This window comes from Periophthalmus magnuspinnatus, chromosome 12 (assembly GCF_009829125.3).
Source record: "Periophthalmus magnuspinnatus isolate fPerMag1 chromosome 12, fPerMag1.2.pri, whole genome shotgun sequence".
Taxonomy (NCBI): Eukaryota; Metazoa; Chordata; class Actinopteri; order Gobiiformes; family Gobiidae; genus Periophthalmus; species Periophthalmus magnuspinnatus.
Genome location: NC_047137.1, coordinates 1,495,981 through 1,507,500, shown reverse-complemented (window position 1 = coordinate 1,507,500; position 11,520 = coordinate 1,495,981). Strand labels below are relative to the sequence as shown.

Genomic DNA, 11,520 nt, shown 5'->3' with positions numbered 1-11,520 from the left:
GGTCTGGAGGACTACAGGGGAAAGTGAGGGGAAGAAGGGGGGGTCTGGAGGACTAAAGGAGAAAGTGAGGGAGAGAAGGGGGGTCTGGAGGACTACAGGGGAGAGTGAGGGAGAGAAGGGGGGTCTGGAGATCTACAGGGGAGAGTGAGGGGGAGAAGGGGGTCTGGAGGACTACAAGAGAGAATGAAGGAGAGAAGGGGGGTCTGGAGATCTACAAGGGAGAGTGAGGGGGAGAAGGGGGTCTGGTGGACTACAGGGGAGAGTGAGGGGGAGAAGGGGGGCTCTGAAGGACTAAAGAGGAGAGCGAGGGTAAGTCCCAGTTTAGTAAGAGCAAGAGACACATTGGCTCAGAACAATCTCCTCACAGCAAGTAGGTCCCAGGTTCGATTCCCAGATCATGGGGCTAGTCTGTGTGGAGTTTGAGCACCTTTCTTTTAGGAACACTGCAAAAAATTAACATCTACAAGAGTTCAAATTGCGTGTATTTGTGTAATATTGATCATAAAGTGTCTCAGGTAAAGCTATAACTCTGCCAAACTCTGTTGCAGGTATTTGAAGCAAAGTCAAGTGAAACTGACCAACATCAACGTGGTTCCTTTCGGTATCTGGCAAAATGTAAGTTGATTTATTTTAAAGGTGCACTATGTAACATTTCTGGTGGACGAGTCACTTCCTGCTTGTCTCCGATGATGTTAATGCCTTGCCTGGATTGTTCCACAGAAAGGCATTAAACAGATCTATCTCTATGGAAATAAGCAGGTAAAGTTACAGGTGAAATCTGTGGAGAGGCGACCAGCTTAAAGTAAGAATGTTTTTCAAGGTATTTTTGACCAATAAAACACGTGTAATTTAACTGAATAAATGCAAGATGTATAAGTTTAATGTCATCCTGTTAAATATTCCAGGCAAAGCAATAATATTTCTATGGAGACCAGAAGGTGGCTTTTTCCTCCACTAGAAAAAGTTACATAGTGCTCCTTTAATGTTAGTAAAAAATGAAAAGTTAAGACTTACCTTGTCTGTGTGATGTACTGTAGGTAGACGAACATTTGCGTTTCATGATTTTGATGGATGGAGTTCACCCTGAGATGGACACGTGCATCATTGTCCAGTACAAAGGTAAATGCAGCACTCTAAACGTTTATACTGCTAAAATCATATATAATTAAAACTGCAAGCAGCGATAAAGGGCCCTCGCAACCCTTGCAACCTAGGAAGAGCAGGCCGCATTGGAAGAGCTGCATATTAACCTTAGTTTGACATTTTAATGATTTAATATTTCCAGTGTCATGTTGGAGATAAATGTTTACAACTCATTGTAACTTTGCATGGGGTGTTGGGGAGCCATTTTTAAAGATAGTATTTGAATCCATGCATCATTTTGTCTAGCTTGTCAAAATGCACAGATGCTACACTGGGTTTGTCCGAATCCAACTATGTTTGCAAAAGTTACAGGAATTTTTATGCTTTCAAAATGGCTGCTTCATTAAGAACTCATTATTACCACACCTTGAGACCCATGTAAATTCTTTTAAAAACTTTTGAACACATCTCCATAGAAAGAACAACTGCAATAAAGAACAACAATCAACCCTACTTCATCGAAATGTGGAATGTTTTTTCTCTCATACTTTAACTTCAAATAATAATTATCAATACTATAGTCAGATGTATCACCTCTACACATTACTCCCCTTCCTTTTTTTTTTCTTCTGCAATAGTTATTATCCATAGCAGTTTCCCTCTCTCTTCTCCCTTGATTATGATTGTAATTTTAATTTCAGTTGTTGATGGTGCTGCTGATATTGATGGTATTGACACTACAAAAGCGGCTGCTGCTGCTTAAATACTAAGGTTCCCCCCCATCATTTTCTGTGTTTTTAATGGCTTTTAACAAATCAGACCTGTCAACACCAAACTTGCCACCAAACTTGCCACCAAAACATGGGTTTTGTGTAGTTTGGCCAAGTGTGAAGTGTTTTTAATGAAAACTATTAGAGGGGATGTCAAAAGATTATGATGAGTAAGTTTGTAAATACCGGGTTTGATCCAATATGGCCGACTTCATGTAGGGTTTAGGGCAGGGCCATAATATAATTTTTTAAATATCCTGACATGGCTATGTTTTATTTGAGTGCTTTACATGAGTGCTGCATTGCCCTACTAGCACATTCATGCTCGGGTCCTAATAATAATCTTTTTTTTTTTTTTCACTTTTTATGCCTAAACGATAAAAGTTAGAATGATGGGGAAGAGCCCCATAAAGAGCCTCTCTGTAAATTCTTTCACAAGTCCACGACAAATAGATTTGACTTTATGAATATATATATTTTTTCTTTTATAAAATTTGAAGGCAGTGCTACAAAGCCATCTTTTGTTGAAACATCACCATGAGCATTGCCAAAATTTCATTTAAAATGTAACTGATAACGTTTTAGTGATGAAAAACTGTTGGAGATGTCAAAAGATTAAGAGTGTCGCTGACTCCCCTCCTCGCACGTTCATGCTGAGGCCCTAACCATTTGGTTGAGGAGTTCTTTTGGAGCAAACATTGCTCCAAAAGATGAACATTTACGCCACACGAAGAAAATGTTTAAAACTGCTCAAGACTTAAACCTAGCTAGATATGAATCCAGTATGAATCCAAGGAGTAGTAATAGAGGGAAGGAAAAATGGATGAGGTTGTGCACTCACACTGGCTAGAAAAGAGAGAAGGAGAAATTGAACAAGGTTGTGCACTCACTCTGGCTAGCTGCTAACATCTTCTTGCTTGACTTTATATAGCTTCACCTCATCAGATCAGAATCAGAAGACTTTTATTGCCATAGTCTGTGAACACAGTTCACAAACTAGGAACTTGCTTCGGTGAAAAAGTGCAACATAAACACACTGAATAAATATAAATACAAATAAGGGCATGCACAAAGTTAAAAAAAAAATATGCTTAAAAAATCAAATGAAGTGCAGCATGCCTCTCCCGTCTGTTCCCTGCAGACAGGTCATGTACGTCTGCTGTTAGGTCGTTAGGTCTGTTAGGTCGTTTTTCCACTTACAGCTGCCTATGTTTAACTGTAGTTTCAGAAGTTGGTGAGACAGAGAGGTGAATGTACTTCCTGTGTTAGTGTGGCAGAGTGGTTATACTGTCTCCTCCCTCTCACCAGGAGGTTGTGGGTTAGACTCCTGATCTCTGTGAGTGGAGTGTGCATGTCCTCCCTATGTTACTGTGGCAGAATGCTTAACCTGTTCATAGACTGCGTCTTTGTATTGCAGGTCATATGATCTTGAATACAGTGGACTGCACTAGGCCAAATGGAGGCAGGCTTCCTCAGAATGTGGCCTTAATGATGAGTGACTTTGCTGGGGGAGCGTCGGGGTTCCCCATGACTTTCTATGGAGGAAAATACACAGGTTAGAACATTATTTAATGTTCCTTGATTAAGGTTTAAAGCTACCACCTGTGAAGCTATTGTTGAAATATCTAATTTGTAATAATATACACAGCCCTGTTTGACAATGCAGGCATAAAGGGACCCATAGTCCAATGAGGTTCATCTGGTCTTCCATTAATTTATTTTAATACTTTCTTTTTCCAGACCAAGATTTAATTTGTTTTCATACCTCACTAATGTTCTTTGTCAGAATGGTAATCTTGCTGTGACATGTCTGCTCAGCTGATTTAAATAGGGTTTGGCGCCATCTGCAGTCCCACTTCTTCTGGACAGTATCCCAGGTTGTGAGAGTAAAAAGGCCCCGTCATCCCAGCTTAAAGTCCCATGAGCACATTTAAGTATTTCGATTGCCTCCTTAACCAGCAGCGATGGTCTTCTGTCCCAGTGATGTTTTCTCTGTCTGAGTCCATAATATCGTTGTCCTTTTTGCAGTGGTCAGAAGTGGCCAATTTGAGTTTATCGTGTTCTGCTTTGTATTTTGTTGCTTTGCTGTTTCTTTCCCAAGTTTCTTTGTTTCTTTATTTTTTATTTTTGTACTGAAAGCCATCCCGCTAGTGAGCAATCAAAACTGTGAGGTATGAAAACAAACTAAACCTTGGTCTGGAAAAATAATCTCTTAAAATAAAGAAACTCACTTTTTAATCTACCAGTGTCTAAATTTAAACGCAGATTAAGTAACAAGCTGTCCGCAGACTCGTGGAAGGGTGAGTTTGTGAAGAAAGAACGAAAGAAGCTGTTGAACTACAAGGCGTCCCTGGTGAAAGCTCTGCAGCCCAGAGTCTACTGCCCCTTTGCTGGATACTTTGTGGAGGCCCATCCCTCTGATAGGTAAAGCTCTGTGACACAGCCAGAATGTTCCCAGACCAAACTTTTCATGTGGAGTTTCATAATGTCTTCATAGATAGCTTTGGGAAATACTGCTCAGGTTATACATTTCCAATCACTCTTAATTGGTTTGAGTAAAAAGGCTTATTGCACAACAACATGTTGTGCATGTTGTTGTGCAATAACAACATGCACAACACATCTTATTGCACATGGGATTTTCTCCTGCTTATCCGGGGCCAGGTCACGGGGGCAGCAGTCTCAGAAGGGACTCCCAGGCTTCCCTCACCCCAAACACATCCTCCAGCTTTTCTAGTGGGACCCCAAGGCAGCCAAGAGACATAGTCCCTCCAGCATATCCTGGGTGTGACCGAGCTCCTCACCCTATCTCTAAGGGAGCTCCCAGCCACCCTGTGGAGGAAACCCATTTCGGCCGCTTGTATCCATGACAGTGTAGACACAGCTCTTGCCCTAGTCATACAGAGACTGAGGATTGTGACTCCCCTAACTGGAACACACCTTATTCCCCCTTCTTAAACAGAGGGACCACCACCCAAGTCTGCCAGTCCAGCGGTACTGTCCCTGACCACCACACGATGTTGCAGAAATGGCCAAGACACTCCCACAACATCCAAGGACGTAAGGTACTCGGGACGGATCTTATCCACCCCGGCACCTTGCGACCGAGGAGCTTGGTGACCTCAGCCTGACCATCATCTGACAACATTCCCAGTTGGCATGAGCCACGGCAGGATTGGCCCGCCGGTACTCGTCAGCTGCCTCAGGAGTCCCACAAGTCAACAAGGCTCAATAGGACTCCTTCTTCAGCCTGGCATCCCTTACTTCCAGTGTCCACCAATGAGCTCGGGGGTTGCCGCCGCAACAAGGACCGCAGACCTTACAACCATAGCTACGAGCGCCTGCATCGACAATAGAGGCGGAGAACATGGCCGATTCAAAATCCATGTCTCCAGCCTCTCCAGACGCTCTCCCAGAGGTGTGAGTTGAAAACCCCCCTGACATGACTGAATTTGTCAACTCAGTCCTAACAGAGCCTTCTTTTGTTACGTTACATGTAGATTGGAGTCATTGGCTTGTTGTTATTGGCTGGTTCATGCAGAATAGATAAGAAATAGAAATAAAACCTAATTAAATAATTGCTTAGTTGCATTAGAAGTATAGAGCTGAAAATAATAATGAGAAGCACAAATTCAGTTCTCTGTGAGTCCTGTTCGGCTCCTAGGCCGGCACAACAGTGAGAGACCTTTCCTCGACCCAAAGGCGCAGGGACACAACTCTCTCGTTTACCGGGATGAACTCCAACACGTGGCTGAGCTGTGGGGAAATAAGCAAGCCCATACCAGCTTGCCGCCTCTCCCTCTCCCTGCAGGCATCCATCCATCCATCCATTTTCTTCCGCTTATCCGGAGCCGGGTCGCGGGGGCAGCAGTCTAAGCAGGGACTCCCAGACTTCCCTCACCCCGGACACGTCCTCCAGCTCCTCCGGTGGGACCCCAAGGCGCTCCCAGGCCAGCCGAGAGACATAGTCCCTCCAGCGTGTCCTGGGTCTTCCCCGGGGCCTCCTCCCGGTGGGACATGCCCAGAACACCTCCCTAGGGAGGTGTCCAGGAGGCATCCTGAGCAGATGCCCGAGCCACCTCAACTGGTTCCTCTCAACGTGTAGGAGCAGCGGCTCTACTCCGAACTCCTCCCGTGTGACCGAGCTCCTCACCCTATCCCTAAGGGTGCGCCCGGCCACTCTGCGGAGGAAGCCCATTTCAGCCGCTTGTATCCGCGATCTTGTCCTTTCGGTCATTACCCAGAGCTCATGACCATAGGTGAGGGTAGGAACGTAGATTGACCGGTAAATAGAGAGCTTCGCCTTCCGGCTCAGCTCCTTCTTTACCACAACGGACCGATACAGCGACCGCATCACTGCAGATGCTGCACCGATCCGCCTGTCACTCGTGAACAAGACCCCGAGATACTTGAACTCCTCCACTTGGGGCAGAGACTCACCACCCACCCGGAGAGAGCAAACCACCTTTTTCCGGTCGAGAACCATGGCCTCGGATTTGGAGGAGCTGAGTCTCATCCCAGCCACTTCACACTCGGCTGCAAACCGCCCCAGTGCCTGCTGCAGGTCCTGGCTCGAAGAAGCCATCAGGACAACATCATCTGCAAACAGCAGAGATGAAATCCTGTGGTTCCCCAACCAGGCCCCCTCCGGCCCCTGGCTGCGCCTAGAAATTCTGTCCATAAATATAATGAACAGAACCGGTGACAAAGGGCAGCCCTGGCGGAGTCCAACATGCACTGAGAACAGGTCTGACTTACTGCCGGCAATGCGAACACAGCTCCTGCTCCGGTCATACAGGGACCGGACAGCCCTTAGCAAAGAGCCCCGGACCCCATACTCCCAGAGCACCCCCCAAAGGGCACCACGAGGGACACGGTCGAATGCCTTCTCCAGATCCACAAAACACATGTGGACTGGTTGGGCAAACTCCCATGAGCCCTCGAGGACCCGATGAAGAGTATAGAGCTGGTCCAGTGTTCCACGACCAGGACGAAAACCACACTGCTCCTCCTGAATCCGAGGTTCGACTATCGGTCGGATTCTCCTCTCCAGTACCCTGGAATAGACCTTACCGGGAAGGCTGAGGAGTGTGATTCCCCTGTAATTGGAACACACCCTCCGGTCCCCCTTCTTATACAGGCAGGCAATGCCAGAAAAATGAAGGGTCCATCCCCTTTCAAGAAGTTGGGTTCCAGAGCCCAAGCTGTGCGTGGAGGTGAGGCCGACTATATCTAGTCGGTAACGCTCAACCTCTAGCACTAACTCAGGCTCTTTTTCCCCCAGTGAGGTGACATTCCATGTCCCCAGAGCCAATCTCCATGTTTAGAGATCTGGTCGTCGAGGCCGCCGCCTTCGATTGCCACCCAGATCTCTCTGCACCAACCCCAAGACAACTTACATTTAAGGTTATATTTTATTTCATATGTGTAAGGAATTCCTGTTCATCTTCACAGATACATAAAGGAGACCAACACGAAGAACACAGCGGCTGACCTGAAGGCACTCATCAATAAACAAGCTCCAGAAGTCCGGGTGTGGACCCCAGAACCCGGAGTGATACTAGACCTGGGACTAGCCTTGAGAGACCCCACAGACAGGTACTGATCGAGGGATTAAACCAGGATTGAACTACCACTGAACCAGACCGAACCAGGGTCTAAACTAGGGAATGAACCAAGACTGAACCAGGGACTAAACCAGGATTGACCAGGGCTGAACCAGGGACAGATCAAGAGACTAAACCAGGACTGATCTGGCGATTAATCTAAAACCAGGACTGATCTAGGGATTAATCTATGACTGAACCAGGGACTAAAGCAGGAACTAAACCAGGACTGATTTGGAAATTAAACCAGGGCTAAACTAGGAACCAGTTTTGCAGCATTCTTTTATTCTAAATACAACAACTGTGTGATATCTGTAAGTTGAGAAAATTAATGATGATGTTTCAATCACTTGAATCATATCAGAGTGATAGTTAGAAAACACTGATGCATTTTAAAATCTAGACATAGACAGAACAGTGAGATTGAGTACCACAAATGCCTAATGTCAAGAACTGTCAAAAAAAACAAAAAACAATACAGTACAGTAAAAATAGTATTAGGGCCAAGATGGACCCTTGTGAGACCCATTTTGAAAGACAGCATGGGGGTGAATTGCAATCATTTCAAATCTGGCTTTATCTTGGTCTTCACTGGAGTGTGAATCAGTGATACCTGTTAGCGATAATAATTTTTATCATACTTTTTGGTACTGTCATTCCATAAAAGCTCAAAATGTTAATTCTGAATAATAAGGAGGCTGATCATGTCTGACTATAGCATTATGAAATAGGATGAACTTAATTTGAATCGAGAAAGGAGAGAGAAAAGCCATTACACATTTGAATGTTTGGTGGTGGAATGGTCACTGTGTGTGCTCGATGTTTACATGTCAAGTTTTATTACAAGTATTCAAATCTGTGCAAATTGTCTGCAGAGGTGGTAGAGTAGACAAAAACTGTACTCAAGTGAGAGTATTGTCACTTCAAAATAATATTATTCAAGTAGAAGTACAAAGTAGTGGTCCAAGAAATGAAAAAAGTATATGGGGAAAACTACTACTTAAGTAAAAGTAGTGACCTCATTTAAGATACTTAATTCCATACTGTGAAACATTCCAGCCAAAGCAATAACATCTTAACTGAAACAAGCAGGACTATTGAAGAAAATATTAAATATTTGATGTGAGAGTACTGTGTGAAAACAACCAATAATCCCAAATACCTCTTTCCTTTCCGACTGGTATCTTAGCCGAGCAGTGAGAGTCCCTCCGGCTGATACCAAAGTGTACAAGGACAGCTGGGACTTCGAGCTGTACGTGCATGAGCAGAACAGTGCCATCAGTGCGGACATTTTTGCATACCCTGAGTGGATACAGTTCTACTATACATGGGCTGGGTTCACTGACTACAACCTCGTCGTCAGGGTAACAATCCACAAACACCTCTCTCAAACTTCTGCTGGAGCCCATTCACGCCTTTGTTTTCTGAATGCACTTTGAAAGCCGTTGCTCATTTTCTTTTTTCCAATCTTTCTTCGGGCACAATAAATACTTGGGGTTTCTACTTCTCTCCCATTCATCAATTATAAATCTGATATTCAAGCAGATTTGGATTACCACTACTACTGTCACCAGTGGGCGATTTGATATTTTTAAACAAGGAGAAGGAGGATGGTTCAGTATGCAAAAACTTATATTAAATAGGGGGGCTGTGGGGGTTCTGGGGTCCTCCGCTAGGACATTTTTGAGAAAAGAGGTGTATTTTTCCACAAATTGGAGGGTTTTAAATGAGATTTTTAAAACTTTCAGATAAAAACTAAGAACTAAATTTTTATTCTTCTCACTTTCTTACTCTCAACAGCAGTGCACAAGGAATGAATAAGGAGGACTGACCTTCAGATCTGAATCAGGACTAAAGCAAGACTCCTATTAGACCACAGTAAAACATTGTTTCAGCTTCAAAAGGTTAAATGTCATTCCAATCCTATATTTGATGGTAGACATTAGAAAATAATAAAACAGGCTAATACTGAACCTTTTGATATTATTTTGACTTTTATTTGGACATTTTCAAACAACTTAAGTCTCAGATACATAGAACAATCATATCCAAATTAAACCAGCACAGCACAGTATATTTAAACCTGAAAGGTAAAATAAACAGCAATTTAGAAACCCTTATTGTTTTTGACTTTTGCATGCAACCAATCAATTGCAAGTAATTGCAATTCAAACATGCGATTAATTTTTTTTTTTTTATCATTGTCCAGCTCTAGCATTAACCATTTAGACAGGCTGACCAATATTCGGAGGCTGATATCCATATGAATCCTTATAAATTTACCAGAATTGGCACTGATATCTGATACCACTATCAGATTGGTGCGTCCCTAGTTGTCTCAATACTAAAATTGCAAACTCAATTTTGATACAAAGGAATTCACTCAATAATAACAAATACAATGCCATAATGAAGATAAAACAGTTTATTTTTTCATGCACAAAATAATATGGACTGTCACGCTGGTGCAGCAGCTAGCAGCACTGGTCTTTAACCTCTTAATGAATTGAATTTAGAGTTTTAATTAATTTTTTAGTCTAGTTTTTGGGGAAAATGAATGGAAAATTTACTTCTGAAGTGGGCAGGACTGTTGAGCTCCATTACAGGCTCATTTGCTAAAGGCAACAATTCAAATTGCAATTGCGATCTCTCATGGACTATTTAAACCCTCCTTACAATTAGCGGTATGTTCCTGTACAAGGCTTCACCCACAAGTCAACTTCATGCTCAACCCATGCTCCCACATGACCATTTTTCATAAATATACAAAACAGTTACAACTTCACAGACCTGATCCGATGTGCAGTAGTGTCATTAGTGGGACGCACACTAATTGTGTTTCATTAGCACTCTGAAGGGGGAGTGACTTAGTGTGGTGAGCAAAGGGAGGGGGAACTCAACTTGTTTTTGGCGAATATAACATTTTCAAAACAATAAAAGGTAACATGGTGATCTAAATATGCTGTGTTAGCAGTTAATACCCCATAGAGGTAAAATACCTCCTCTGCAATACCCCATAGAAGTAAAATACCCCCTTTTTAAACAGTCTATGTCTTTTTGTTGTCTCTGTTTCTTAGGTGGGTCATAATATTTGGCATAAACCCGAGGGCTCCTATTGCTGCTATGTCCTTCCTCTATCTCTATTCATGGGCCATTTTAAGGACTTTTTCCTAATTTAAAAAGATAATATTTCGTTTTAAATTGTTAATCGCTATGGCAACAGTCCTGAAACCCATGATATTGGATCTGCTTTTCTATGTGACCCCTAATGGTATTTTTTGCAGCAGACCTCCCTTTGTATACTTCCACATACTGTTATATGATTGTTATATTATTTATTTTAATCTTTTTGTTGATTTCTCTGTATGTTTAAGGTGACAGAGACAGATGAGGACTTTGAACCATTTCCAAATGGTTACGATTACCTGGTGGACTTCAGCGATCTCACTTTTCCAGCCCAAAGACCCACCCGAGAACACTGCTACTTAGAGGTAAGACCAGCAAGTTTCTTTAGTTTGTGCTTTAAGCATAATAATGGATTTGAACTTTAATAGCCACATCAAATCAATAATATCTGCTGCTTTTTACCATCTAAAACAATGGAAAAATCCAAGATATACTGTCAAAACCAGACTTGGAGAGACTTATCCATGCATTTGTCTACAGTAGATTAGACTACTGTAATAACCTGTTCACTGGCCTCTCCAAACGAGCATTAACACAGCTGCAGTACATCCAGAACACTGCTGCTTGGGTCCTCATTAGAACTAGAAAGTATGAGCACATAATTCCTGTGCTCAGGTCTCTGCACTGGCTTCCTGTAGCTCAAAGAATAGACTTTAAAGCAGCTCTGCTTGTGTATAAGTCTCTCCATGGCCTAGGTCCAAAGTATATCTCTGACATGTTAGTGATATATGAACCATCTCACACTCTGAGGACTTCAAGGACTGGCCCCCTGCTGGTGCCCAGAGTCAGGACTGAACATGGGGAATCAGCGTTTAAGTTTTATGCAGCTAAAACCTGGAACAGTCTTCCTGAAGTGAGACAGGCCTCTACTTTGG

The 11,520-nt window shown here is 43.1% G+C and overlaps 1 protein-coding gene across 1 annotated transcript in view; it reads left to right on the top strand.

Annotated features, from left to right (window-relative positions):
• cmah (cytidine monophospho-N-acetylneuraminic acid hydroxylase) overlaps positions 1 to 11,520 on the top strand; it is a 36,268-nt gene that overhangs the window by 23,603 nt on the left and 1,145 nt on the right. Inside the window, exons 6-12 of the mRNA XM_055225765.1 lie at positions 549 to 619; positions 1,042 to 1,119; positions 3,271 to 3,408; positions 4,142 to 4,277; positions 7,308 to 7,451; positions 8,649 to 8,823; positions 10,834 to 10,950. Of these exons, the coding sequence (XP_055081740.1) occupies positions 549 to 619; positions 1,042 to 1,119; positions 3,271 to 3,408; positions 4,142 to 4,277; positions 7,308 to 7,451; positions 8,649 to 8,823; positions 10,834 to 10,950 (859 nt within the window). The remainder of the gene's footprint in view (positions 1 to 548; positions 620 to 1,041; positions 1,120 to 3,270; positions 3,409 to 4,141; positions 4,278 to 7,307; positions 7,452 to 8,648; positions 8,824 to 10,833; positions 10,951 to 11,520) is intronic.